This window comes from Oncorhynchus masou, chromosome 18 (genome assembly GCF_036934945.1).
Source record: "Oncorhynchus masou masou isolate Uvic2021 chromosome 18, UVic_Omas_1.1, whole genome shotgun sequence".
In the NCBI taxonomy this organism is placed as follows: domain Eukaryota; kingdom Metazoa; phylum Chordata; class Actinopteri; order Salmoniformes; family Salmonidae; genus Oncorhynchus; species Oncorhynchus masou.
Window position 1 is genome coordinate 75,519,662 of NC_088229.1, and position 25,163 is coordinate 75,544,824.

Below are 25,163 nucleotides of genomic sequence, written 5' to 3' on the forward strand. Positions count from 1 at the left end.
TCTTAGTGTGAAGTTCACTAATTGTTGCATGAAGGAACAGTAGAGCTCAACGGTGGACATAACAGGTAGACCTTAGTTACTTTAATACACCACTAGAGGGAGCTCATGTAACACAACATGAGCCTGTGTCACACCAGCACCGGTAATACAGACCAATCACAGGGCAACATTACACAGTGTGGGAGTGGCTACGCAGGCACACACACACACACAAAAAATAGTTCTATATTGTGCCAAATAAGGGTTCTTTGGCTTCTATCCATAGCAGAACCATTTTCGGTGCTATAAAGAACCCTTTCCTAAGGTTCTATAAAGAACCATTTCCTAAGATTCTATAAAGAACCCTTTCCTAAGGTTCTATAAAGAACCATTTCCTAAGATTCTATAAAGAACCCTTTCCTAAGGTTCTATAAAGAACCCTTTCCTAAGGTTCTATAAAGAATCATTTCCTAAGGTTCTATAAAAACACTTTCCTAAGATTCTATAAAGAACCCTTTCCTTAGGTTCTACAAATAATGGTTCTATAAAAAACCTTTCTCAATCTTAAAGGATCTTTGTAGATAGTTTTGTACTATAGAACCATACATGGTTTTATTCTGTTTAACCCTAATGTTATTTTGTTAAACTTCTCTAGGTGTTATTATTGTGTTAATAATTGTCTAGTTGAATCAGATGTGGTAGCTCTGGAACACTGGGGCGTCCCTGAGGAGAGAACTGAGACCCCCTGGAACAGCTGTGGGTCCCTGAGGAGAGAACTGAGACCCTCTGGTACAGCTGTGGGTCCCTGAGGAGAGAACTGAGACCCTCTGGTACAGCTGTGGGTCCCTGAGGAGAGAACTGAGACCCTCTGGAACAGCTGTGGGTCCCTGAGGAGAGAACTGAGACCCTCTGGTACAGCTGTGGGTCCCTGAGGAGAGAACTGAGACCCTCTGGAACAGCTGTGGGTCCCTGAGGAGAGAACTGAGACCCTCTGGTACACTGGGGGGTCCCTGAGGAGAGAACTAAGACCCTCTGGAACAGCTGTGGGGTCCCTGAGGAGAGAACTAAGACCCCCTGGAACAGCTGTGGGTCCCTGAGGAGAGAACTGTGACCCTCTGGAACAGCTGTGGGTCCCTGAGGAGAGAACTGAGACCCCCTGGAACAGCTGTGGGTCCCTGAGGAGAGAACTGAGACCCTCTGGTACAGCTGTGGGTCCCTGAGGAGAGAACTGAGACCTCCTGGAACAGCTGTGGGGTCCCTGAGGAGAGAACTAAGACCCCCTGGAACAGCTGTGGGTCCCTGAGGAGAGAACTAAGACCCCCTGGAACAGCTGTGGGTCCCTGAGGAGAGAACTGAGACCCTCTGGAACAGCTGTGGGTCCCTGAGGAGAGAACTGAGACCCTCTGGTACAGCTGTGGGTCCCTGAGGAGAGAACTGAGACCCTCTGGTAGAGCTGTGGGTCCCTGAGGAGAGAACTGAGACCCTCTGGTAGAGCTGTGGGTCACTGAGGAGAGAACTGAGTCCCACTGACTTAGTCAACTGTTCTCAAACAACACAAGACCATACTGTAGAGGAAGCTCATGTGACACAACGTGAGCCTGAAAACCATTTCTGTCACTGTTCCTCAGCCATCTGAAGACTGAATACAACAGGAAGACTTTTGGGATACCAGTGCAGCAACGAACTGTAAAGAGACCGTGGTTTTTAACCTTTATTTAACTAGGCAAGTCAGTTAAGAACACATTCTTATTTTCAATGACGGCCTAGGAACAGTGTATTAACTGGCCTAGGAACAGTGGGTTAACTGCCTGTTCAGGGGCAGAACGACAGATTTGTACCTTGTCAGCTCGGGGATTTGAACTTGCAACCTTTTGGTTACAAGTTCAACGCTCTAACCACTAGGCTACCTACCGTCCCTACACTCTAACCACTAGGCTACCTACCGTCCCTACTCTCTAACCACCTGCCGCCCCAAAGGATGAGGACTGTCATGCTCATTGTTCCTAAACGTCAACAGTAGATTCATTCAGCTAGTGGTTGACAGGATCAGGTTTGTCAGCCCTGGGGGGTAAATGAACCCTGAAACTAGCAGACATCTGGTTCTAGCTAGGGCTGGGTAACTATCTCTGCTTTAGGGCCTTGAACGGGTTTTGCTCCGACTGAATTCAACTAGGAACATGTCCGAAATCCAGCCCACATTTGGGTACTGGTGTTAGGCCTGTCTGTCTGTCTGTCTGTCTGTCTGTCTGTCTGTCTGTCTGTCTGTCTGTCTGTCTGTCTGTCTGTCTGTTTGTCTTCACATCCTAGTCATTTAACTACACATCTGGGGAGTGGAGTTCGCTTCAAAACATTTTAAAAACTTTCCAAGACATGTTCTCCTTGCTGAACATGACCCAGGACTAATGACAAGTTCATCTAATTGACCAGGGATGCCCAGGAATGCCCAATGTCCAACTACCTTTTTCCCAGCGATGTATCCTCCTGCAGCCCCGAAACTCTTGGTGAATGTTCCCATCATGACGTCGATGTCTGAGGGGTCCAGCCCGAACAGTTCTGTCACACCCCTCCCTGTCGGCCCCACCGCCCCGATACTGTGTGCCTCGTCCAGGTACAGGTAGGCCTTGTACTTCTTCTTCAGGGCTACGATGTCTGGCAGACGCACCACCGACCCCTCCATACTAGAATAGGACACAGAGATATACACTGAGTTACATTACCTCTAATACCATCTTTCTCTGTCTCCCTGGTTACACTACCTCTAATACCATCTTTCTCTGTCTCCCTGGTTACATTTACTTCTAATACCACATTTCTCTGTCTCCCTGGTTACATTACCTCTAATACCATCTTTCTATGTCTCCCTGGTTACATTACCTCTAATACCCATCTCTCCCTGATTACATAACCACTAATACCCAATCTCTCTATCTCTCTTCCCGACCACAACAACCTGGAGTATCTCCGCACCGCCAAGCGCCTCAACTCCAGGCAGACGAGATGCTGTTAACCTGGTTCAACTTTTCCCTCTCCTACCGGCCGGGGTCCAAGAACGTCTCCTACCGGCCGGGGTCCAAGAACAGCTGGATGCCCTGTATCGCCACTATAACCCCACGGCTCCCAGCCTGGAGCCTGGCGACGGCACTCAGCTGGGGAATCGGGAAACAGGTCCGGGAGGCGCAGCGGTTCCAGCCAAACCCTGGTAACCGGATGTTCGTGCCTGACGCTGTCTGCTCCGCGGTCCTGGAAAGTGCCCATTCCTCCATCTTTCCTGCCACCCGGACTCCCAGCGGACACTGGCCTTCGTGCGACAATGCTTTAATGGGCCTACCATGGTCCGGACGTTGCCAACTTTGTCGCCGCCTGCACGGTCTGTGCACGGAACAAGTCCCCTCGACAAGCTCCGGCTGGCCTCTTCCAACTTCTGACTGTCCCTCATCGCCCCTGGTCTCACATCTCCCTGGACTTTGTCACGGGTCTCCCCCCATCTGATGGTAACAGTTCTCGTCTTGGTTCTGGAAGGCATTCTGCACTCTCATTGGGTCGTCGGCCAGCCTGTCCTCCGGGTTCCACCCCCAGTCCAACGGCCAGTCGGAACGAGCCAACCACACGGCGCTGCCTAGTCTCCACCAACCCCACCACCTGGAGCCAGCAGCTGGTGTGGGTGGAATCCTTCCCTGCTCTGCCATGGGCCTATCGCCAGTTTGAGTGTTCCATAGGGTATCAGCCCCCGCTCTTCCCTGAGCAGGAAGAGGAGGCCGTCATACCTTCTTCCCTGGAGGACAGCCCGGTCGGCCCTCCTCAAGGTATCGTCGACAAGCGGACCGCCATCGGACCCTGGCTCCCAGGTATCGTCTTCTGCAGAAGGTATGGCTATGCACCCGGGATCTGCCCTTCCGGGTGGAATCCCGCAAACTCTCCCCCCGGTTTATTGGCCCGTTCCCCATCTCCAAGATCATTAGACCATCTGCTGTTTGTCTTCTGTTGCCCCCTACCCTTTGTATACATCCCAACTTTCATGGATCCAGAGTAAAACCCATGTCTCACAGCCCTTTGTCTCCCATTTCCAGGCCCATCCCCCGTCTCACCGACGACCAACAAGCTTACACGGTGAGACGTCTCCTAAAGGTTCAACCCCGGGGCAGGGGGTTCCAGTACCTGGTTGACTGGGAGGGTTATGGCCCGGAGGAGAGGCGCTTGATCCCCGCCAGGGACATCCTGGACCCAGGCCTCATCGTCGACACCACGGTCAACCAGGTGTGCGCCCAGGTAGGACGTCAGGTGGTGCCCCTAGAGGTACTGTCACACCCTGATTTGTCTCACCTGTCTTTGTGATTGTCTCCACCCCCCTCCAGGTGTTGCCCATCTTCCCCATTATCCCCTGTGTATTTATACCTGTGTTCTCTGTTTGTGTGTTGCCAGTTCATTAAACTATTGATTCTTTTGTGGTCTGCATCTGGGAGAGAGAGACAGAGAGAGAGACAGAGAGACAGAGAGAGAGAGACAGAGAGAGAGAGAGACAGAGACAGAGACAGAGACAGAGACAGAGAGAGAGACAGAGAGAGACAGAGAGAGAGACAGAGAGAGAGACAGAGAGAGAGACAGAGAGGGAGAGACAGAGAGAGAGAGCTGCCCACTGTCTCAGAGAATAAATAGGTGTGTGTGTACTAACCTGTAGATGCCTTCCACCATGATCAGAACCTTCCTCCAGGGCCGGTGGGTCCGAGGCTGCCCACTACACACCGCCTCCCTCAACAGGCGCTCCAGGCTCTGCATGTCTGACACACACACACACAAACAAATGATTCCCATTCAAAATCCTATTTTCCCTAACCCCTAACCCTAACCCTAAAACTAACCCCAAACCCTAAAACTAACCCCTAACCCTAAAACTAACCCCTAAGCCTAAAACTAACCTCTAACCCTAAAACTAACACCTAAGCCTAAACCTAACCCCTAACCCTAAAACTAACCCCTAACCCTAAAACTAACACCTAAGCCTAAACCTAACCCATAAACCTAAAACCAACCCCGAACCCTAAAACTAACCCCTAAGCCTAAAACTAACCCCGAACCCTAAAACTAACCCCAAACCCTAAAACTAACCCCTAACCCTAAAACTAACACCTAAACCTAAACCTAACCCATAACCCTAAAACTAACCCCTAACCCTAAAACTAACACCTAAGCCTAAACCTAACCCATAAACCTAAAACCAACCCCGAACCCTAAAACTAACCCCTAAGCCTAATACTAACCCCTAACCCCAAAACTAACACCTAAGCCTAAACCTAACACCTAAGCCTAAAACTAACCCGAACCCTAAAACTAACCCCTAATCCTAAAACTAACCCCTAAGCCTAAAACTAACCCCATAGCCAAAAACTAACCCCTAAGCCTAAAACTAACCCCGAACCCTAAAACTAACCCCGAAACCTAAACCTAACCCCTAACCCTAAAACTAAACCCTAACCCTAAAACTAACCCCTAACCCTAAAACTAACCCCTAAACCTAACCCTAACCCTAAAACTAACCCCTAACCCTAAAACTAACCCCTAAGCCTAAACCTAACCCTAACCCTAAAACTAACCCCTAAACCTAAAACTAACCCCAAAGCCTAAGCCTAACCCTAACCCTAAAACTAACCCCTAAACCTAAACCTAACCCCTAAGCCTAAAAATAAGCCCGAACCCTTAAACTAACCCCTAAGCCTAAACCTAACCCTAAAACGAACCCCTAAACCTAAAACTAACCCCTAACCCTAAAACTAACCCCTAACCCTAAAACGAACCCCTAACTCTAAAACTAACCCCTAACCCTAAAACTAACCCCTAACCCTAAAACTAACCCCTAAGCCTAAACCTAACCCTAAGCCTAAAACTAACCCCTAAACCTAAAACTAACCCCTAAGCCTAAACCTAACCCCTAACCCTAAAACTAACCCCTAACCCTAAAACTAACCCCTAAACCTAAAACTAACCCCTAAGCCTAAACCTAACCCTAAAACTAACCCCTAACCCTAACCCTAACCCTAAAACTAACCCCTAACCCTAAAACTAACCCCTAAGCCTAAACCTAACCCTAAAACTAACCCCTAACCCTAAAAATAACCCCTAACCCTAAACCTAACCCTAACCCTAAAACTAACCCCTAACCCTAAAACTAACACCTAACCCCTAACCCTAAAACTAACCCCTACGCCTAAAATAGCCTGGCAAAATGTCCTCACTTCTCAGAATGTTTTGTTGGTTTACTATTCTTGTGAGGACTTTTGGTACTCACAAGAATAGTAAAACGTGTATACACACACACACACACACACACACACACACACACACACACACACACACACACACACACACACACACACACACACACACACACAAAGATAGATAGAGAAACAAGTCTGAAAATACACAGCAATGCAACCACAAATACGCAATAGTTGAAAATTAGCACCACATAAACAAAACTACAGTCTCCCCGCGGTGTCACATCCCATAATAAGAGCACCCGAACCACAGGCAGGGAGATCACGTGCAGAGTACAGTGTTTAAACTGCCAGCAACACCTTCTTATGGACCCGAGTACAGTGTTTAAACTGCCAGCAACACCTTCTTGGACCAGAGTACAGTGTTTAAACTGCAACAGGTGTAGGTAGACCTTACAGTTAAATGCTGAATACAACAGGTGTAGGTAGACATTACAGTGAAATGCTGAATTCAACAGGTGTAGTAGACCTTACAGTTAAATGCTGAATACAACAGGTGTAGGTAGACATTACAGTGAAATGCTGAATTCAACAGGTGTAGTAGACCTTACATTTAAATGCTGAATACAACAGGTGTAGTAGACCTTACAGTGAAATGCTGAATACAACAGGTGTAGTAGACCTTACAGTGAAATGCTGAATTCAACAGGTGTAGTAGACCTTACAGTTAAATGCTGAATACAACAGGTGTAGTAGACCTGACAGTGAAATGCTGAATACAACAGGTGTCGTAGACCTGACAGTGAAATGCTGAATACAACAGGTGTAGTAGACCTTACAGTGAAATGCTGACTACAACAGGTGTAGTAGACCTTACAGTGAAATGCTGAATACAACAGGTGTAGTAGACCTTACAGTGAAATGCTGAATACAACAGGTGTAGTAGACCTTACAGTGTAATGCTGAATACAACAGGTGTAGTAGACCTTACAGTGTAATGCTGAATACAACAGGTGTAGTAGACCTGACAGTGAAATGCTGAATACAACAGGTGTAGTAGACCTTACAGTGTAATGCTGAATACAACAGGTGTAGTAGACCTTACAGTGAAATGCTGAATACAACAGGTGTAGTAGACCTTACAGTGAAATGCTGAATACAACAGGTGTAGTAGACCTCACAGTGAAATGCTGAATACAACAGGTGTAGTAGACCTTACAGTGAAATGCTGAATACAACAGGTGTAGTAGACCTGACAGTGAAATGCTGAATACAACAGGTGTAGTAGACCTGACAGTGAAATGCTGAATACAACAGGTGTAGTAGACCTGACAGTGAAATGCTTACTTACAGGCTCTAACCAATAGTGCAAACAAGGTGTTAGGTGAACAATAGGTAGGTAAAGAAATAAAACAACAGTAAAAAGACAGGCTATATACAGTAGAGAGGCTATATACAGTAGAGGGGCTATATACAGTAGAGAGGCTATATACAGTAGAGGGGCTATATACAGTAGAGGGGCTATATACAGTAGAGGGGCTATATACAGTAGAGGGGCTACATACAGTAGAGAGGCTATAAACAGTAGAGAGGCTATATACAGTAGAGAGGCTATATACAATATAGAGGCTATATACAGTAGAGGCTATATACAGTAGAGAGGCTATATACAGTAGAGGGGTTATATACAGTAGCGAGGCTATATACAGTAGGGAGGCTATATACAGTAGAGAGGCTATATACAGTAGAGGGGCTATATACAGTAGAGAGGTTATATACAGTAGAGAGGCTATATACAGTAGAGGGGCTAAATACAGTAGAGAGGCTATATACAGTAGAGAGGCTATATACAGTAGAGGGGCTATATACAGTAAAGGGGCTATATACAGTAGATGGGCTATATACAGTAGAGGGGCTACATACAATAGAGAGGCTATATACAGTAGAGAGGCTATATACAGTAGAGAGGCTATATACAATAGAGAGGCTATATACAGTAGAGGGGCTATATACAGTAGAGAGGCTGTATACAGAGAGGCGATATACAGTAGAGAGGCTATATACAGTAGAGGGGCTATATACAGTAAAGGGGCTATATACAGTAGAGGGGCTATATACAGTAGAGGGGCTACATACAGTAGAGAGGCTATATACAGTAGAGAGGCTATATACAGTAGAGAGGCTATATACAATATAGAGGCTATATACAGTAGAGGCTATATACAGTAGAGAGGCTATATACAGTAGAGGGGCTATATACAGTAGCGAGGCTATATACAGTAGGGAGGCTATATACAGTAGAGAGGCTATATACAGTAGAGAGGCTAGATACAGTAGAGGGGCTATATACAGTAGCAAGGCTATATACAGTAGATGGGCTATATACAGTAACCAGGCTATAACAGTAGAGAGGCTATATACAGTAGAGAGGCTATATACAGTAGAGGCTATATACAGTAGAGGGAATATATACAGTAGAGAGACAAATATATACAGTAGAGAGGCTATATACAGTAGAGAGGCTATATACAGTAAAGAGGCTATATACAATAGAGAGGCTATATACAGTAGAGGGGCTATATACAGTAGAGAGGCTGTATACAGTAGAGAGGCTATATACAGTAGAGAGGCTATATACAATAGAGAGGCTATATACAGTAGAGGGGCTATATACAGTAGAGAGGCTGTATACAGAGAGGCTATATACAGTAGAGAGGCTATATACAGTAGAGGGGCTATATACAGTAGAGAGACAAATATATACAGTAGAGAGGCTATATACAGTAGAGAGGCTATATACAGTAGAGAGGCTATATACAATAGAGAGGCTATATACAGTAGAGGGGCTATATACAGTAGAGAGGCTGTATACAGAGAGGCTATATACAGTAGAGAGGCTATATACAGTAGAGAGGCTATATACAGTAGAGAGGTTATATACAGTAGAGAGGCTATATACAGTAGAGAGGCTATATACAGTAGAGGCTATATACAGTAGAGGCTATATACAGTAGAGGGAATATATACAGTAGAGGGCATATATACAGTAGAGAGGCTATATACAGTAGAGGCTATATACAGTAGAGGGAATATATACAGTAGAGGGCATATATACAATAGAGAGGCTACATACAGTAGAGAGGTTAAATACAGTAGAGAGGCTATAAAAGTAGCGAGGCTATATAGTGTTCCCTGTATAGTGTTCCCTACATAGTGTTCCCTGTATAGTGTTAGAAATATAGTGTTCCCTGTATAGTGTTACCTATATAGTGTTCCCTACATAGTGTTCCCTGTATAGTGTTAGAAATATAGTGTTCCCTGTATAGTGTTCCCTACATAGTGTTCCCTGCAAAGTGTTCCCTATATAGTGTTCCCTGTATAGTGTTCCCTGTATAGTGTTACCTATATATTGTTCCCTACATAGTGTTCCCTGTATAGTGTTAGAAATATAGTGTTCACTGTATAGTGTTCCCTATATAGTGTTCCCTGTGTAGTGTTCCCTGCAAAGTGTTCCCTACATAGCTTTACCTACATAGTGTTCACCTACATAGTGTTCCCTACATAGTGTTCCCTGTATAGTGTTCCCTACATAATGTTACCTACATAGTGTTCACCTACATAGTGTTCCCTACATAGTGTTCCCTACATAGTGTTCCCTACATAGTGTTCCCTACATAGTGTTCCCTACATAGTGGTCCCTACATAGTGTTCCCTACATAGTGGTCCCTACATAGTGTTCCCTACATAGTGTTCCCTACATAGTGGACTACATAGAGAAGAATAGGAACACAGTTTTTGACGGTGGCTCAGGGGGAATTGGGATATGAAGAAAAAAAAACATTTTGAATTCACACACGTGTATTAATACACATTTGTACAGTACTGAGCGCTGACCAAATTGTTCTTATTTTGCTGACTGAGCCTAGTGTGGAGGTCTCTGGGAAATTACCAGTAGTGGATATATAGCTGTGTTGGCAAGAGAACGGTTGTGGGTTTAATTATGCAGGGATCATACATTGTTGCACTGGAAGAATTGTTGGATAAAAGCATGGAAGGGATTGATACTGCAGTTAGCGCGGTTCTACCACTAGATGGCAGTGCTGATCAACTCTATTTGGTAAAGTGGTAAAAGTCACATCGATGACATACACATCTATAGCAGGACTGTCCAATCCTATAGCGGGACTGTCCAATCCTATAGCGGGACTGTCCAATCCTATAGCGGGACTGTCCAATCCTATAGCGGGACTGTCCAATCCTATAGCGGGACTGTCCAATCCTATAGCGGGACTGTCCAATCCTATAGCGGGACTGTCCAATCCTATAGCAGGACTGTCCAATCCTATAGCAGGACTGTCCAATCCTATAGCAGGATTGTCTAATCCTATAGCAAGACTGTATAATCCTATAGCAGGACTGTCCAATCCTATAGCAAGACTGTCCAATCCTATAGCAGAACTGTCCAATCCTATAGCAGGACTGTCCAATCCTATAGCAGGACTGTCCAATCCTATAGCAAGACTGTCCAATCCTATAGCAGGACTGTCCAATCCTATAGCAGGACTGTCCAATCCTACAGCAGGACTGTCCAATCCTAGAGCGGGACTGTCCAATCCTACAGCAGGACTGTCCAATCCTATTGCAGGACTGTCCAATCCTATAGCAAGACTGTCCAATCCTATAGCGGGACTGTCCAATCCTATAGCAGGACTGTCTAATCCTATAGCAAGACTGTCCAATCCTATAGCAAGACTGTCCAATCCTATAGCAGGACTGTCTGATCCTATAGCAAGACTGTCCAATCCTATAGCAAGACTGTACAATCCTATAGCGGGACTGTCCAATCCTATAGCAAGACTGTACAATCCTATAGCAGGACTGTCCAATCCTATAGCAAGACTGTCCAATCCTATAGCAGGACTGTCTAATCCTATAGCAAGACTGTCCAATCCTATAGCAGGACTGTCTAATCCTATAGCAGGACTGTCTAATCCTATAGCAGGACTGTCCAATCCTATAGCAAGACTGTACAATCCTATAGCAAGACTGTCTAATCCTATAGCAGGACTGTCCAAGTGGGCTCCTGGAGATCCACTCCTGGTTTTCATCCTCTTCTCTCCAATCAGGGAACTGATTTCAGACCAGGTGAGTGCAATTAACTACCAGGTAGCAACACAAAACAGAAGTGTTTCGGGCCCTTCAGGACTGGGATTGGGCAGCCCTGACCTATAAGAAACCAGGACAGCAACAAAACAAACATAAACATTAATCTACAGGCACACAGCTCAGACACCCATGGATATCCCACAAGACATGCCACAAGAGGTCTCTTCACGGTCTCCAAGTCCAGAACAGACTATGGGAGGCACACAGTGCTACATAGAGCCATGACTACATGGAACTCTATTCCACAGTACTACATAGAGCCATGACTACATGGAACTCTATTCCACAGTACAACATAGAGCCATGACTACATGGAACTCTATTCCACAGTACTACATAGAGCCATGACTACATGGAACTCTATTCCACAGTACTACATAGAGCCATGACTACATGGAACTCTATTCCACAGTACAACATAGAGCCATGACTACATGGAACTCTATTCCACAGTACAACATAGAGCCATGACTACATGGAACTCTATTCCACAGTGCTACATAGAGCCATGACTACATGGAACTCTATTCCACAGTACTACATAGAGCCATGACTACATGGAACTCTATTCCACAGTACTACATAGAGCCATGACTACATGGAACTCTATTCCACAGTACTACATAGAGCCATGACTACATGGAACTCTATTCCACAGTACTACATAGAGCCATGACTACATGTAACTCTATTCTACAGTACTACATAGAGCCATGACTACATGGAACTCTATTCCACAGTACTACATAGAGCCATGACTACATGGAACTCTATTCTACAGTACTACATGGAGCCATGACTACATGGAACTCTATTCCACAGTACAACATAGAGCCATGACTACATGGAACTCTATTCCACAGTACTACATAGAGCCATGACTACATGGAACTCTATTCCACAGTACTACATAGAGCCGTGACTACATGGAACTCTATTCCACAGTACTACATAGAGCCATGACTACATGGAACTCTATTCCACAGTACTACATAGAGCCATGACTACATGGAACTCTATTCCACAGTACTACATAGAGCCATGACTACATGGAACTCTATTCCACAGTACAACATAGAGACATGACTACATGGAACTCTATTCCACAGTACTACATAGAGCCATGACTACATGGAACTCTATTCCACAGTACTACATAGAGCCATGACTACATGGAACTCTATTCCACAGTACTACATAGAGCCATGACTACATGGAACTCTATTCCACAGTACTACATAGAGCCATGACTACATGGAACTCTATTCCACAGTACAACATAGAGCCATGACTACATGGAACTCTATTCCACAGTACAACATAGAGCCATGACTACATGGAACTCTATTCCACAGTACTACATAGAGCCATGACTACATGGAACTCTATTCCACATCAGGTAACTGACGCAGCAGTAGAATCAGATAAAAAAACAGATAAAAATACACCTTACGGAACAGCGGGGATAACATACACACACATGATAACATACACACACATGATAACATACACACACATGATAACATACACACACATGATAACATACACACACATGATAACAGACACACACATGATAACATACACACACATGATAACATACACACACATGATAACATACACACACATGATAACAGACACACACATGATAACAGACACACACATGATAACATACACACACATGATAACATACACACACATGATAACATACACACACATGATAACAGACACACACATGATAACATACACACACATGATAACATACACACACATGATAACAGACACACACATGATAACAGACACACACATGATAACATACACACACATGATAACATACACACACATGATAACATACACACACATGATAACATACACACACATGATAACATACACACACATGATAACAGACACACACATGATAACAGACACACACATGATAACATACACACACGTGATAACAGACACACACATGATAACATACACACACATGATAACATACACACACATGATAACAGACACACACATGATAACATACACACACGTGATAACATACACACACGTGATAACATACACACACAATAACATACACACACGTGATAACATACGCAGACGTACACATGGATTTAGTACTGTAGATGGTAGTGGAGGAGTAGGGACCTGAGGGCAGACAGTGTGTGAATACATTGTAATGTTTTTGAAATTACAATACAAACTGACTTAATTTTGCTGGACCCCAGGAAGAGTAGCTGCTGCCTTGACAGGAACTAATGGGGATCCACAATAAACCCCAGGAAGAGTAGCTGCTGCCTTGACAGGAACTAATGGGGATCCATAATAAACCCCAGGAAGAGTAGCTGCTGCCTTGACAGGAACTAATGGGGATCCATAATAAACCCCAGGAAGAGTAGCTGCTGCCTTGGCAGGAACTAATGGGGATCCATAACAAACCCCAGGAAGAGTAGCTGCTGCCTTGGCAGGAACTAATGGGGATCCATAATAAACCCCAGGAAGAGTAGCTGCTGCCTTGACAGGAACTAATGGGGATCCATAATAAACCCCAGGAAGAGTAGCTGCTGCCTTGACAGGAACTAATGGGGATCCATAATAAACCCCAGGAAGAGTAGCTGCTGCCTTGGCAGGAACTAATGGGGATCCATAATAAACCCCAGGAAGAGTAGCTGCTGCCTTGGCAGGAACTAATGGGGATCCATAATAAACACCAGGAAGAGTAGCTGCTGCCTTGGCAGGAACTAATGGGGATCCATAATAAACCCCAGGATGAGTAGCTGCTGCCTTGGCAGGAACTAATGGGGATCCATAATAAACCCCAGGAAGAGTAGCTGCTGCCTTGGCAGGAACTAATGGGGATCCATAATAAACCCCAGATTAGTAGCTGCTGCCTTGGCAGGAACTAATGGGTATCCATAATAAACTCCAGGAAGAGTAGCTGCTGCCTTGGCAGGAACTAATGGGTATCCATAATAAACCCCAGGAAGAGTAGCTGCTGCCTTGGCAGGAACTAATGGGGATCCATAACAAACCCAGGGAAGAGAAGCAGCTGCCTTGGCAGGAACTAATGGGGATCCATAATAAATCCCAGGAAGAGTAGCTGCTGCCTTGGCAGGAACTAATGGGGATCCATAATAAACCCCAGGAAGAGTAGCTGCTGCCTTGGCAGGAACTAATGGGGATCCATAATAAACCCCAGGAAGAGTAGCTGCTGCCTTGGCAGGAACTAATGGGGATCCATAATAAACCCCAAGAAGAGTAGCTGCTGCCTTGGCAGGAACTAATGGGGATCCATAATAAATCCCAGGAAGAGTAGCTGCTGCCTTGGCAGGAACTAATGGAGATCCATAATAAACACCAGGAAGAGTAGCTGCTGCCTTGGCAGGAACTAATGGGGATCCATAATAAATACCAGGAAGAGTAGCTGCTGTCTTGGCAGGAACTAATGGGGATCCATAATAAACCCCAAGAAGAGTAGCTGCTGCCTTGGCAGGAACTATTGGGGATCCATAATAAACCCCAGGAAGAGTAGCTGCTGCCTTGACATGAACTAATGGGGATCAATAATAAACCCAAGGAAGAGTAGCTGCTGCCTTGGCAGGAACTAATGGGGATCCATAATAAATCCCAGGAAGAGTAGCTGCTGCCTTGGCAGGAACTAATGGGGATCCATAATAAACACCAGGAAGAGTAGCTGCTGCCTTGGCAGGAACTATTGGGGATCCATAATAAATACAAATAGAAATGTATGTTACATCATTTAATCAGTTCTACATATATTTCATTATCTGATACTTAAAGTAACGGTGCCAAACACATAGATGAATGGCTACTGGAGGACCATGCAGGAATGTCACATCGCACGATCAAATATGGAAATAAACAAGTCTCAGGTTCATATAAAGGTGAAGGTTCATATAAAGGTGAAGGTTCATATAAAGGTGAAGGTTCATATAAAGGTGAAGGTTCATATAAAGGTGAAGGTTCATATGAAGGTGAAGGTTCATATGAAGGTGAAGGTTCATATGAAAGTGAAGGTTCATATAAAAGTGAAGGTGAATATGAAGGTTCATATAAAGGTGAAGGTTCATATGAAGGTGAAGGTTCATATAAAGGTGAAGGTTCATATAAAGGTGAAGGTTCATATAAAGTTGAAGGTTCGTATAAAGGTGAAGGTTCATATAAAGGTGAAGGTAGATAAATACCAAAAGTAATCTAAATATTAACTTCTTCGAGATAGGGGGCGCTCTTTTCATTTTTGGATAAAAAAACGTTCCTGTTTTAAACAAGATATTTTGTCACTAAAAGATGCTCGACTATGCATATAATTGACAGCTTTGGAAAGAAAACACTCTGACGTTTCCAAAACTGCAAGGATATTGTCTGTGAGTGCCCCAGAACTAATGCTACAGGCGAAACCAAGATGAAATATCATACAGGAAATGCCCCAGATTTTGAATGCGCTGTGTTCCAATGTCTCCTTATATGGCTGTGAATGCGCCAGGAATTAGCCTACACTTTCTGTCGTTTCCCCAAGGTGTCTGCAGCATTGTGATGTATTTGTAGGCATATCATTGACCATAAGAGACTACATTTATCAGGTGTCCGCTTGGGGTCCTCCGTTGAAATTATTGCGCAATCTCCAGCTGCGTGCACTTTTCCAGGTTCAGAGGAGAAAGGCAACTGCCACGAATGATTTATCATCGAATAGATATGTCAAAAACACCTTGAGGATTGATTGTAAACAATGTTTGCCATGTTTCTGTTGATATTATGGAGTTAATTTGGAAAAAAGTTTGGCGTTGTAATGATTGAATTTTCTTTTTTTTTTTCTTAGCCAAACGTGATGAACAAAACGGAGCGATTTTTGGAAAAACTGAACATTTGCTATCTAACTGAGAGTCTCCTCATTGAAAACATCCGAAGTTCTTCAAAGGTAAATGATTTTATTTGAATGCTTTTCTTGTTTTTGTGAAAATGTTGCCTGCTGAATGCTAGGCTTAATGCTATGCTAGCTATCAATACTCTTACACAAATGCTTGTGTAGCTTTGGTTGAAAAGCATATTTAAAAAATCTGAGATGACAGTGTTGTTAACAAAAGGCTAAGCTTGTGAGCCAATATATTTATTTCATTTCATTTGCGATTTTCATGAATAGTTAACGTTGCGTTATGCTAATGAGCTTGAGGCTATGATTACGCTCCCCGATACGGGATTGCTCGACGCTAGAGGTTAAGAACAGGTCCCTACACCACAGCCTGTTTCTCTGTCTATCTGCTAGAGAGACACACAGATTACTACACACACAGAGAGACACACAGTTTCCTACACACACAGAGAGACACACAGTTTCCTACACACAGAGACACACAGTTTACTACACACACAGAGAGGTACACACAGATTACTACACACACAGAGAGACACACAGATTACTACACACACAGAGATAGAGACACACAGATTACTACACATACAGAGAGACACACAGTTTACTACAAACACACAGAGACACACAGTTTCCTGACAGACTGAACTGTAACAAATGTCCACTTCAGTAGTAGACCCATGTGTTAACCGTATTGAATCTCAGCCTGTGTTTCACTCAGGCTAGTGTTGGATGGACATGGATGAAGGAGAGATATGGTAGTGGAGGTGGGGTGGGGGGGTCAGCTGGTGCCTGAGGCTTCAGCTCAGTCAGAGTCCTGCGGGGACAGGTCTGCTGTGTGGCTGCTCTGAGGCCCCGAGGGCAGCCCCCTTAATTAACTGGTTCTTGCTTGTACCAATCAGGGCACATTACAGACCGAGGTTTACAGCAGACGTCGGATAAACTCCTCTACTGTTACTGAGAGGGAGATGACGGCTGAAAGGCACTCTGTTCCCTACAGAGCCCTGGTCAAAACCATAGGTAATAAAGTGACAACCATGTTTCTACCCAACAACATCACCCAGCCGAACAAAGAACACATTGGACACCTGGGGAGGGGAGAGCACCGTTTTCCTCTAACAGATGTGAGAGGTCTACAGTGAACCAGAATATAAACCCAACGTGCAACAATTTCAAGTATTTTCCTACAGTTCATATGAGGAAAGCAGTCAATTGAAATAAATTAATTAGGTCCCAATCCGTGGATTTCACATGACTGGGCAGGAGTGCAGTCATGGATGGCCTGGGAGGGCATAGGCCCAGCCACTGGGGAGCCAGGCCCAGCCACTGGGGAACCAGGCCCAGCCACTGGGGAACCAGGCCCAGCCACTGGGGAGCCAGGCCCAGCCACTGGGGAACCAGGCCCAGCCACTGGGGAGCCAGGCCCAGCCACTGGGGAGCCAGGCCCAGCCACTGGGGAACCAGGCCCAGCCACTGGGGAGCCAGGCCCAGCCACTTTCTTTTTTTTTTTTCTTAGCCAAACGTGATGAACAAAACGGAACGATTTTTGGAAAAACTGAACATTTGCTATCTAACTGAGAGTCTCCTCATTGAAAACATCCGAAGTTCTTCAAAGGTAAATGATTTTATTTGAATGCTTTTCTTGTTTTTGTGAAAATGTTGCCTGCTGAATGCTAGGCTTAATGCTATGCTAGCTATCAATACTCTTACACAAATGCTTGTGTAGCTTTGGTTGAAAAGCATATTTAAAAAATCTGAGATGACAGTGTTGTTAACAAAAGGCTAAGCTTGTGAGCCAATATATTTATTTCATTTGCGATTTTCATGAATAGGAAACGTTGCGTTATATTAATGAGCTTGAGGCTATGATTACGCTCCCGGATACGGGATTGCTCGACGCTAGAGGTTAAGAACAGGTCCCTACACCACAGCCTGTTTCTCTGTCTATCTGCTAGCGAGACACACAGATTACTACACACACAGAGAGACACACACAGTTTCCTACACACACAGAGAGACACACAGTTTCCTACACACACAGAGAGACACACAGTTTCCTACACACAGAGACACACAGTTTACTACACACACAGAGAGGCACACACAGATTACTACACACACAGAGAGACACACAGATTACTACACACACAGAGATAGAGACACACAGATTACTACACATACAGAGAGACACACAGTTTACTACAAACACACAGAGACACACAGTTTCCTGACAGACTGAACTGTAACAAATGTCCACTTCAGTAGTAGACCCATGTGTTAACCGTATTGAATCTCAGCCTGTGTTTCACTCAGGCTAGTGTTGGATGGACATGGATGAAGGAGAGATATGGTAGTGGAGGTGGGGTGGGGGGGTCAGCTGGTGCCTGAGGCTTCAGCTCAGTCAGAGTCCCTGCGGGGACAGGTCTGCTGTGTGGCTGCTCTGAGGCCCCGAGGGCAGCCCCCTTAATTAACTGGTTCTTGCTTGTACCAATCAGGGCACATTACAGACCGAGGTTTACAGCAGACGTCGGATAAACTCCTCTACTGTTACTGAGAGGGAGATGACGGCTGAAAGGCACTCTGTTCCCTACAGAGCCCTGGTCAAAACCATAGGTAATAAAGTGACAACCATGTTTCTACCCAACAACATCACCCAGCCGAACAAAGAACACATTGGACACCTGGGGAGGGGAGAGCACCGTTTTCCTCTAACAGATGTGAGAGGTCTACAGTGAACCAGAATATAAACCCAACGTGCAACAATTACAAGTATTTTCCTACAGTTCATATGAGGAAAGCAGTCAATTGAAATAAATTAATTAGGTCCCAATCCGTGGATTTCACATGACTGGGCAGGAGTGCAGCCATGGATGGCCTGGGAGGGCATAGGCCCACCCACTGGGGAGCCAGGCCCAGCCACTGGGGAGCCAGGCCCAGCCACTGGGGAGCCAGGCCCAGCCACTGGGGAACCAGGCCCAGCCACTGGGGAACCAGGCCCAGCCACTGGGGAACCAGGCCCAGCCACTGGGGAACCAGGCCCACCCACTGGGGAGCCAGGCCCAGCCACTGGGGGCCCAGCCACTGGGGAGCAGGCCCAGCCACTGGGGAACCAGGCCCAGCCACTGGGAGCCAGGCCCAGCCACTGGGGAGCCAGGCCCAGCCACTGGGGAGCCAGGCCCAGCCACTGGGGAACCAGGCCCAGCCACTGGGGAGCCAGGCCCAGCCACTGGGGAGCCAGGCCCACTGCCACCCAGCCACTGGGGAGCCAGGCCCAGCCACTGGGGAACCAGGCCCAGCCACTGGGGAGCCAGGCCCAGCCACTGGGGAGCCAGGCCCAGCCACTGGGGAGCCAGGCCCAGCCACTGGGGAGCCAGGCCCAGCCACTGGGAACCAGGCCCAGCCACTGGGGAGCCAGGCCCAGCCACTGGGGGGGAACCAGGCCCAGCCACTGGGGAACCAGGCCCAGCCACTGGGCCACTGAGCCAGGCCCAGCCACTGGGGAGCCAGGCCCAGCCACTGGGGAACCAGGCCCAGCCACTGGGGAGCCAGGCCCAGCCACTGGGGAGCCAGGCCCAGCCACTGGGGAACCAGGCCCAGCCACTGGGGAGCCAGGCCCAGCCACTGGGGAGCCAGGCCCAGCCACTGGGGAGCCAGGCCCAGCCACTGGGGAACCAGGCCTAGTCACTGGGGAGCCAGGCCCATCCACTGGGGAGCCAGACCCAGCCACTGGGGAGCCAGGCCCATCCACTGGGGAGCCAGACCCAGCCACTGGGGAGCCAGACCCAGCCACTGGGGAACCAGGCCCAGCCACTGGGGAGCCAGGCCCAGCCACTGGGGAACCAGGCCCAGCCACTTGGGAGCCAGGCCCAGCCACTGGGGAACCAGGCCCAGCCACTGGGGAGCCAGGCCCAGCCACTGGGGAGCCAGGCCCAGCCACTGGGGAGCCAGGCCCAGCCATTCAGAGTGAGTTTTCCACCAAAAAAACAGAGAGAGATGTGTTGGGGTTTGAGCAGAGAGATGTGTTGGGGTTTGAGCAGAGAGATGGTTTGAACAGAGAGATGTGTTGGGGTTTGAGCAGAGAGATGTGTTGGGGTTTGAGCAGAGAGATGGTTTGAGCAGAGAGATGTGTTGGGGTTTGAGCAGAGAGATGTGTTGGGGTTTGAGCAGAGAGATGGTTTGAGCAGAGAGATGTGTTGGGGTTTGAGCAGAGAGATGTGTTGGGGTTTGAGCAGAGAGATGGTTTGAGCAGAGAGATGTGTTGGGGTTTGAGCAGAGAGATGTGTTGGGGTTTGAGCAGAGAGATGGTTTGAGCAGAGAGATGTGTTGGGGTTTGAGCAGATAGATGGTTTGAGCAGAGAGATGTGTTGGGGTTTGAGCAGAGAGCTGTGTTGGGGTTTGAGCAGAGAGATGTGTTGGGGTTTGAGCAGAGAGATGTGTTGGGGTTTGAGCAGAGAGATGGTTTGAGCAGAGAGATGTGTTGGGGTTTGAGCAGATAGATGGTTTGAGCAGAGAGATGTGTTGGGGTTTGAGCAGAGAGCTGTGTTGGGGTTTGAGCAGAGAGATGTGTTGGGGTTTGAGCAGAGAGATGTGTTGGGGTTTGAGCAGAGAGATGGTTTGAGCAGAGAGATGTGTTGGGGTTTGAGCAGAGAGATGTGTTGTGCTTGAGTACTTTAGTTTGAGAGTATGTCTACTTACTGTTGTGCTTAAACACCCAGATAGTTGCCCCTGACAACCTGGCCCCCAAGATCAGTGAGGTGTGGTTCAGCTCATCACTCAGAATCAGACAGCCCTGGGAACAAGAACAGACAACACAGGGATAGATTAGGTGTATCTGTTGGTGCTGTAGATTAGGTGTAGTCTGTTGGTGCTGTATAGATTAGGTGTAGTCTGTTGGTGTTGTATAGATTAGGTGTAGTCTGTTGGTGCTGTATAGATTAGGTGTAGTCTGTTGGTGTTGAATGTTATAGATTTAGGTGTAGTCTGTTGGTGTTGTATAGATTAGGTGTAGTCTGTTGGTGCTGTATAGATTAGGTGTAGTCTGTTGGTGCTGTATAGATTAGGTGTAGTCTGTTGGTGTTGTATAGATTAGGTGTAGTCTGTTGGTGCTGTATAGATTAGGTGTAGTCTGTTGGTGCTGTATAGATTAGGTGTAGTCTGTTGGTGCTGTATAGATTAGGTGTAGTCTGTTGGTGTTGAATAGATTACGTGTAGTCTATTGTCCCAGGTCCGTTGGTGCTGTATAGATTAGGTGTAGTCTGTTGGTGCTGTATAGATTAGGTGTAGTCTGTTGGTGTTGAATAGATTACGTGTAGTCTATTGTCCCAGGTCCGTTGGTGCTGTATAGATTAGGTGTAGTCTGTTGGTGCTGTATAGATTAGGTGTAGTCTGTTGGTGTTGAATAGATTACGTGTAGTCTATTGTCCCAGGTCCGTTGGTGCTGTATAGATTAGGTGTAGTCTGTTGGTGCTGTATAGATTAGGTGTAGTCTGTTGGTGTTGAATAGATTACGTGTAGTCTATTGTCCCAGGTCCGTTGGTGCTGTATAGATTAGGTGTAGTCTGTTGGTGCTGTATAGATTAGGTGTAGCCTGTTGGTGCTGTATAGATTAGGTGTAGTCTGTTAGTGCTGTATAGATTAGGTGTAGCCTGTTGGTGCTGTATAGATTAGGTGTAGCCTGTTGGTGCTGTATAGATTAGGTGTAGCCTGTTGGTGCTGTATAGATTAGGTGTAGCCTGTTGGTGTTGTATAGATTAGGTGTAGTCTGTTGGTGTTGTATAGATTACGTGTAGTCTATTGTCCCAGGTCCGTTGGTGCTGTATAGATTAGGTGTAGTCTGTTGGTGCTGTATAGATTAGGTGTAGCCTGTTGGTGCTGTATAGATTAGGTGTAGTCTGTTGGTGCTGTATAGATTAGGTGTAGCCTGTTGGTGCTGTATAGATTAGGTGTAGTCTGTTGGTGCTGTATAGATTAGGTGTAGCCTGTTGGTGCTGTATAGATTAGGTGTAGCCTGTTGGTGCTGTATAGATTAGGTGTAGCCTGTTGGTGCTGTATAGATTAGGTGTAGCCTGTTGGTGTTGTATAGATTAGGTGTAGTCTGTTGGTGTTGTATAGATTACGTGTAGTCTATTGTCCCAGGTCCGTTGGTGCTGTATAGATTAGGTGTAGTCTGTTGGTGCTGTATAGATTAGGTGTAGCCTGTTGGTGCTGTATAGATTAGGTGTAGTCTGTTGGTGCTGTATAGATTAGGTGTAGCCTGTTGGTGCTGTATAGATTAGGTGTAGCCTGTTGGTGCTGTATAGATTAGGTGTAGCCTGTTGGTGCTGTATAGATTAGGTGTAGCCTGTTGGTGTTGTATAGATTAGGTGTAGCCTGTTGGTGCTGTATAGATTAGGTGTAGTCTGTTGGTGCTGTATAGATTAGGTGTAGCCTGTTGGTGCTGTATAGATTAGGTGTAGCCTGTTGGTGCTGTATAGATTAGGTGTAGCCTGTTGGTGCTGTATAGATTAGGTGTAGCCTGTTGGTGCTGTATAGATTAGGTGTAGCCTGTTGGTGCTGTATAGATTAGGTGTAGCCTGTTGGTGTTGTATAGATTAGGTTTAGCCTGTTGGTGCTGTATAGATTAGGTGTAGTCTGTTGGTGCTGTATAGATTAGGTGTAGCCTGTTGGTGCTGTATAGATTAGGTGTAGCCTGTTGGTGCTGTATAGATTAGGTGTAGCCTGTTGGTGTTGTATAGATTAGGTGTAGCCTGTTGGTGCTGTATAGATTAGGTGTAGCCTGTTGGTGCTGTATAAATTAGGTGTAGCCTGTTGGTGCTGTATAGATTAGGTGTAGCCTGTTGGTGCTGTATAGATTAGGTGTAGTCTGTTGGTGCTGTATAGATTAGGTGTAGCCTGTTGGTGCTGTATAGATTAGGTGTAGTCTGTTGGTGTTGTATAGATTAGGTGTAGCCTGTTGGTGCTGTATAGATTAGGTGTAGCCTGTTGGTGTTGAATAGATTACGTGTAGTCTGTTGGTGCTGTATAGATTAGGTGTAGTCTATTGTCCCAGGTCTGTTGGTGCTGTATAGATTAGGTGTAGTCTGTTGGTGTTGAATAGATTACGTGTAGTCTGTTGGTGCTGTATAGATTAGGTGTAGTCTGTATAGATTAGGTGTAGTCTGTATAGATTAGGTGTAGTCTGTGTAGATTAGGTGTTGTCTGTATAGATTAGGTGTAGTCTCAAATCAAAGTTTATTTGTCACGTGCTCTACAACAGGTGTGGTAGACCTGCTTACTTACAGGCTCTAACAAATGGTGCCAAAAAAAGGTGTGTGTGTGTGTGTGTGCTGTGTGTGTGTGTGTGTGTTAGTGTGTGTGTGTGTGTGTGTGTGTGTGTGTGTGTGTGTGTGTGTGTGTGTGTGTGTGTGTGTGGTAAGTAGGTAAGAAATAAAACAGCAGTAGAAAGACATTTGAAAAAAGAGTAGCAAGACTCTATACAGACACCTGTTAGTAGCAAGGCTCTATACAGACACCTGTTAGTAACAAGGCTCTATACAGACACCTGTTAGTAGCAAGGCTCTATACAGACACCTGTTAGTAGCAAGGCTCTATACAGACACCTGTTAGTAGCAAGGCTCTATACAGACACCTGTTAGTAGCAAGGCTCTATACAGACACCTGTTAGTAGCAAGGCTCTATACAGACACCTGTTAGTAGCAAGGCTCTATACAGACACCTGTTAGTAGCAAGGCTCTATACAGACACCTGTTAGTAGCAAGGCTCTATACAGACACCTGTTAGTAGCAAGGCTCTATACAGACACCTGTTAGTAGCAAGGCTCTATACAGACACCTGTTAGTAGCAAGGCTCTATACAGACACCTGTTAGTAGCAAGGCTCTATACAGACACCTGTTAGTAGCAAGGCTCTATACAGACACCTGTTAGTAGCAAGGCCCTATACAGACACCTGTTAGTCAGGCTGATTGAGGTAGTATGTGCATGTAGGTATGGTTAAAGTGACTGTGCATATATGATGAACAGAGGGTAGCAGAAGCGTAAAAGAGGGGCTGGGGGGGGGGCTGTCGTGGAAATGTCCTGTATTTACCAAATCATGAGAGCAAACCACACACAAGTCAGAGTTATCATAAGGTCCATCTTTAATTATATGAGCTCCATCACAACCCTGTGACTCTCAGATCAATTCAGTGTCTATCAATCAATTCTCTGAGAGCCCCTTACACATTGCAACTGAGATCCTTTATAGCAAAGACACACATAGCCAGACAGCATTGGCCATAATTTATCGTTCAGCTTTGTCTCCTAAACTATGTTCTTTTCTCAAACTCAGAACCATAAAACAAATCCTCACATCAACAGGCATATATCAAATCCATCCCATCTTGACAAGTTCACAGAGACACACTGACTGGCACACAGACATTGTGGAGCCAAGAGATACATGCTTGACCTCTCCCCTCTCTGCGGCCCAAGCAACTTAGTCCTGACAGAGAACAGATAACTGCAACCTCGCCACAGTATTATACAAACACATTCTGATGAGAAGTAACTTACACACATATGATGAATATAAAACATCTTACCGATGTTACCAACCAATTCTGATTATTCCCCAACAGGGCACACAATGCAAATAGTCCGGGTAGAAGAGAGAACAGTCTATGACTGGGTGTGGCTGGGGTCTTTTGTCCCAGGTCTGTTGGTGCTGAACAGCCAACTCCTATGCATAAACAACGATGGTAGGAATTGGCTTTACAGCACAACAAGATCTGAGATAACAGGGTACGTTACTAGGTCTGCAAACTCAATACAACCATCCTCAACAACACATCCCCTGTTTATAATGTCCCTAAAGATTCATTGAACACTTGAAGACAAGAGAGCTGACATGGGTGAACATAAGCATTAGTTTACATAT

At 45.8% G+C, this 25,163-nt stretch overlaps 1 protein-coding gene across 1 annotated transcript in view; it reads right to left on the reverse strand.

Moving 5' to 3' along the window:
- Positions 1-25,163, reverse strand: part of sptlc3 (serine palmitoyltransferase, long chain base subunit 3) — a 105,132-nt gene that overhangs the window by 36,221 nt on the left and 43,748 nt on the right. The window contains exons 8-10 of the mRNA XM_064993580.1: positions 20,944-21,037; positions 4,649-4,754; positions 2,438-2,657 (exon numbers count right to left, since the gene is read on the reverse strand). Coding sequence (XP_064849652.1) covers positions 2,438-2,657; positions 4,649-4,754; positions 20,944-21,037 — 420 coding nt within the window. The remainder of the gene's footprint in view (positions 1-2,437; positions 2,658-4,648; positions 4,755-20,943; positions 21,038-25,163) is intronic.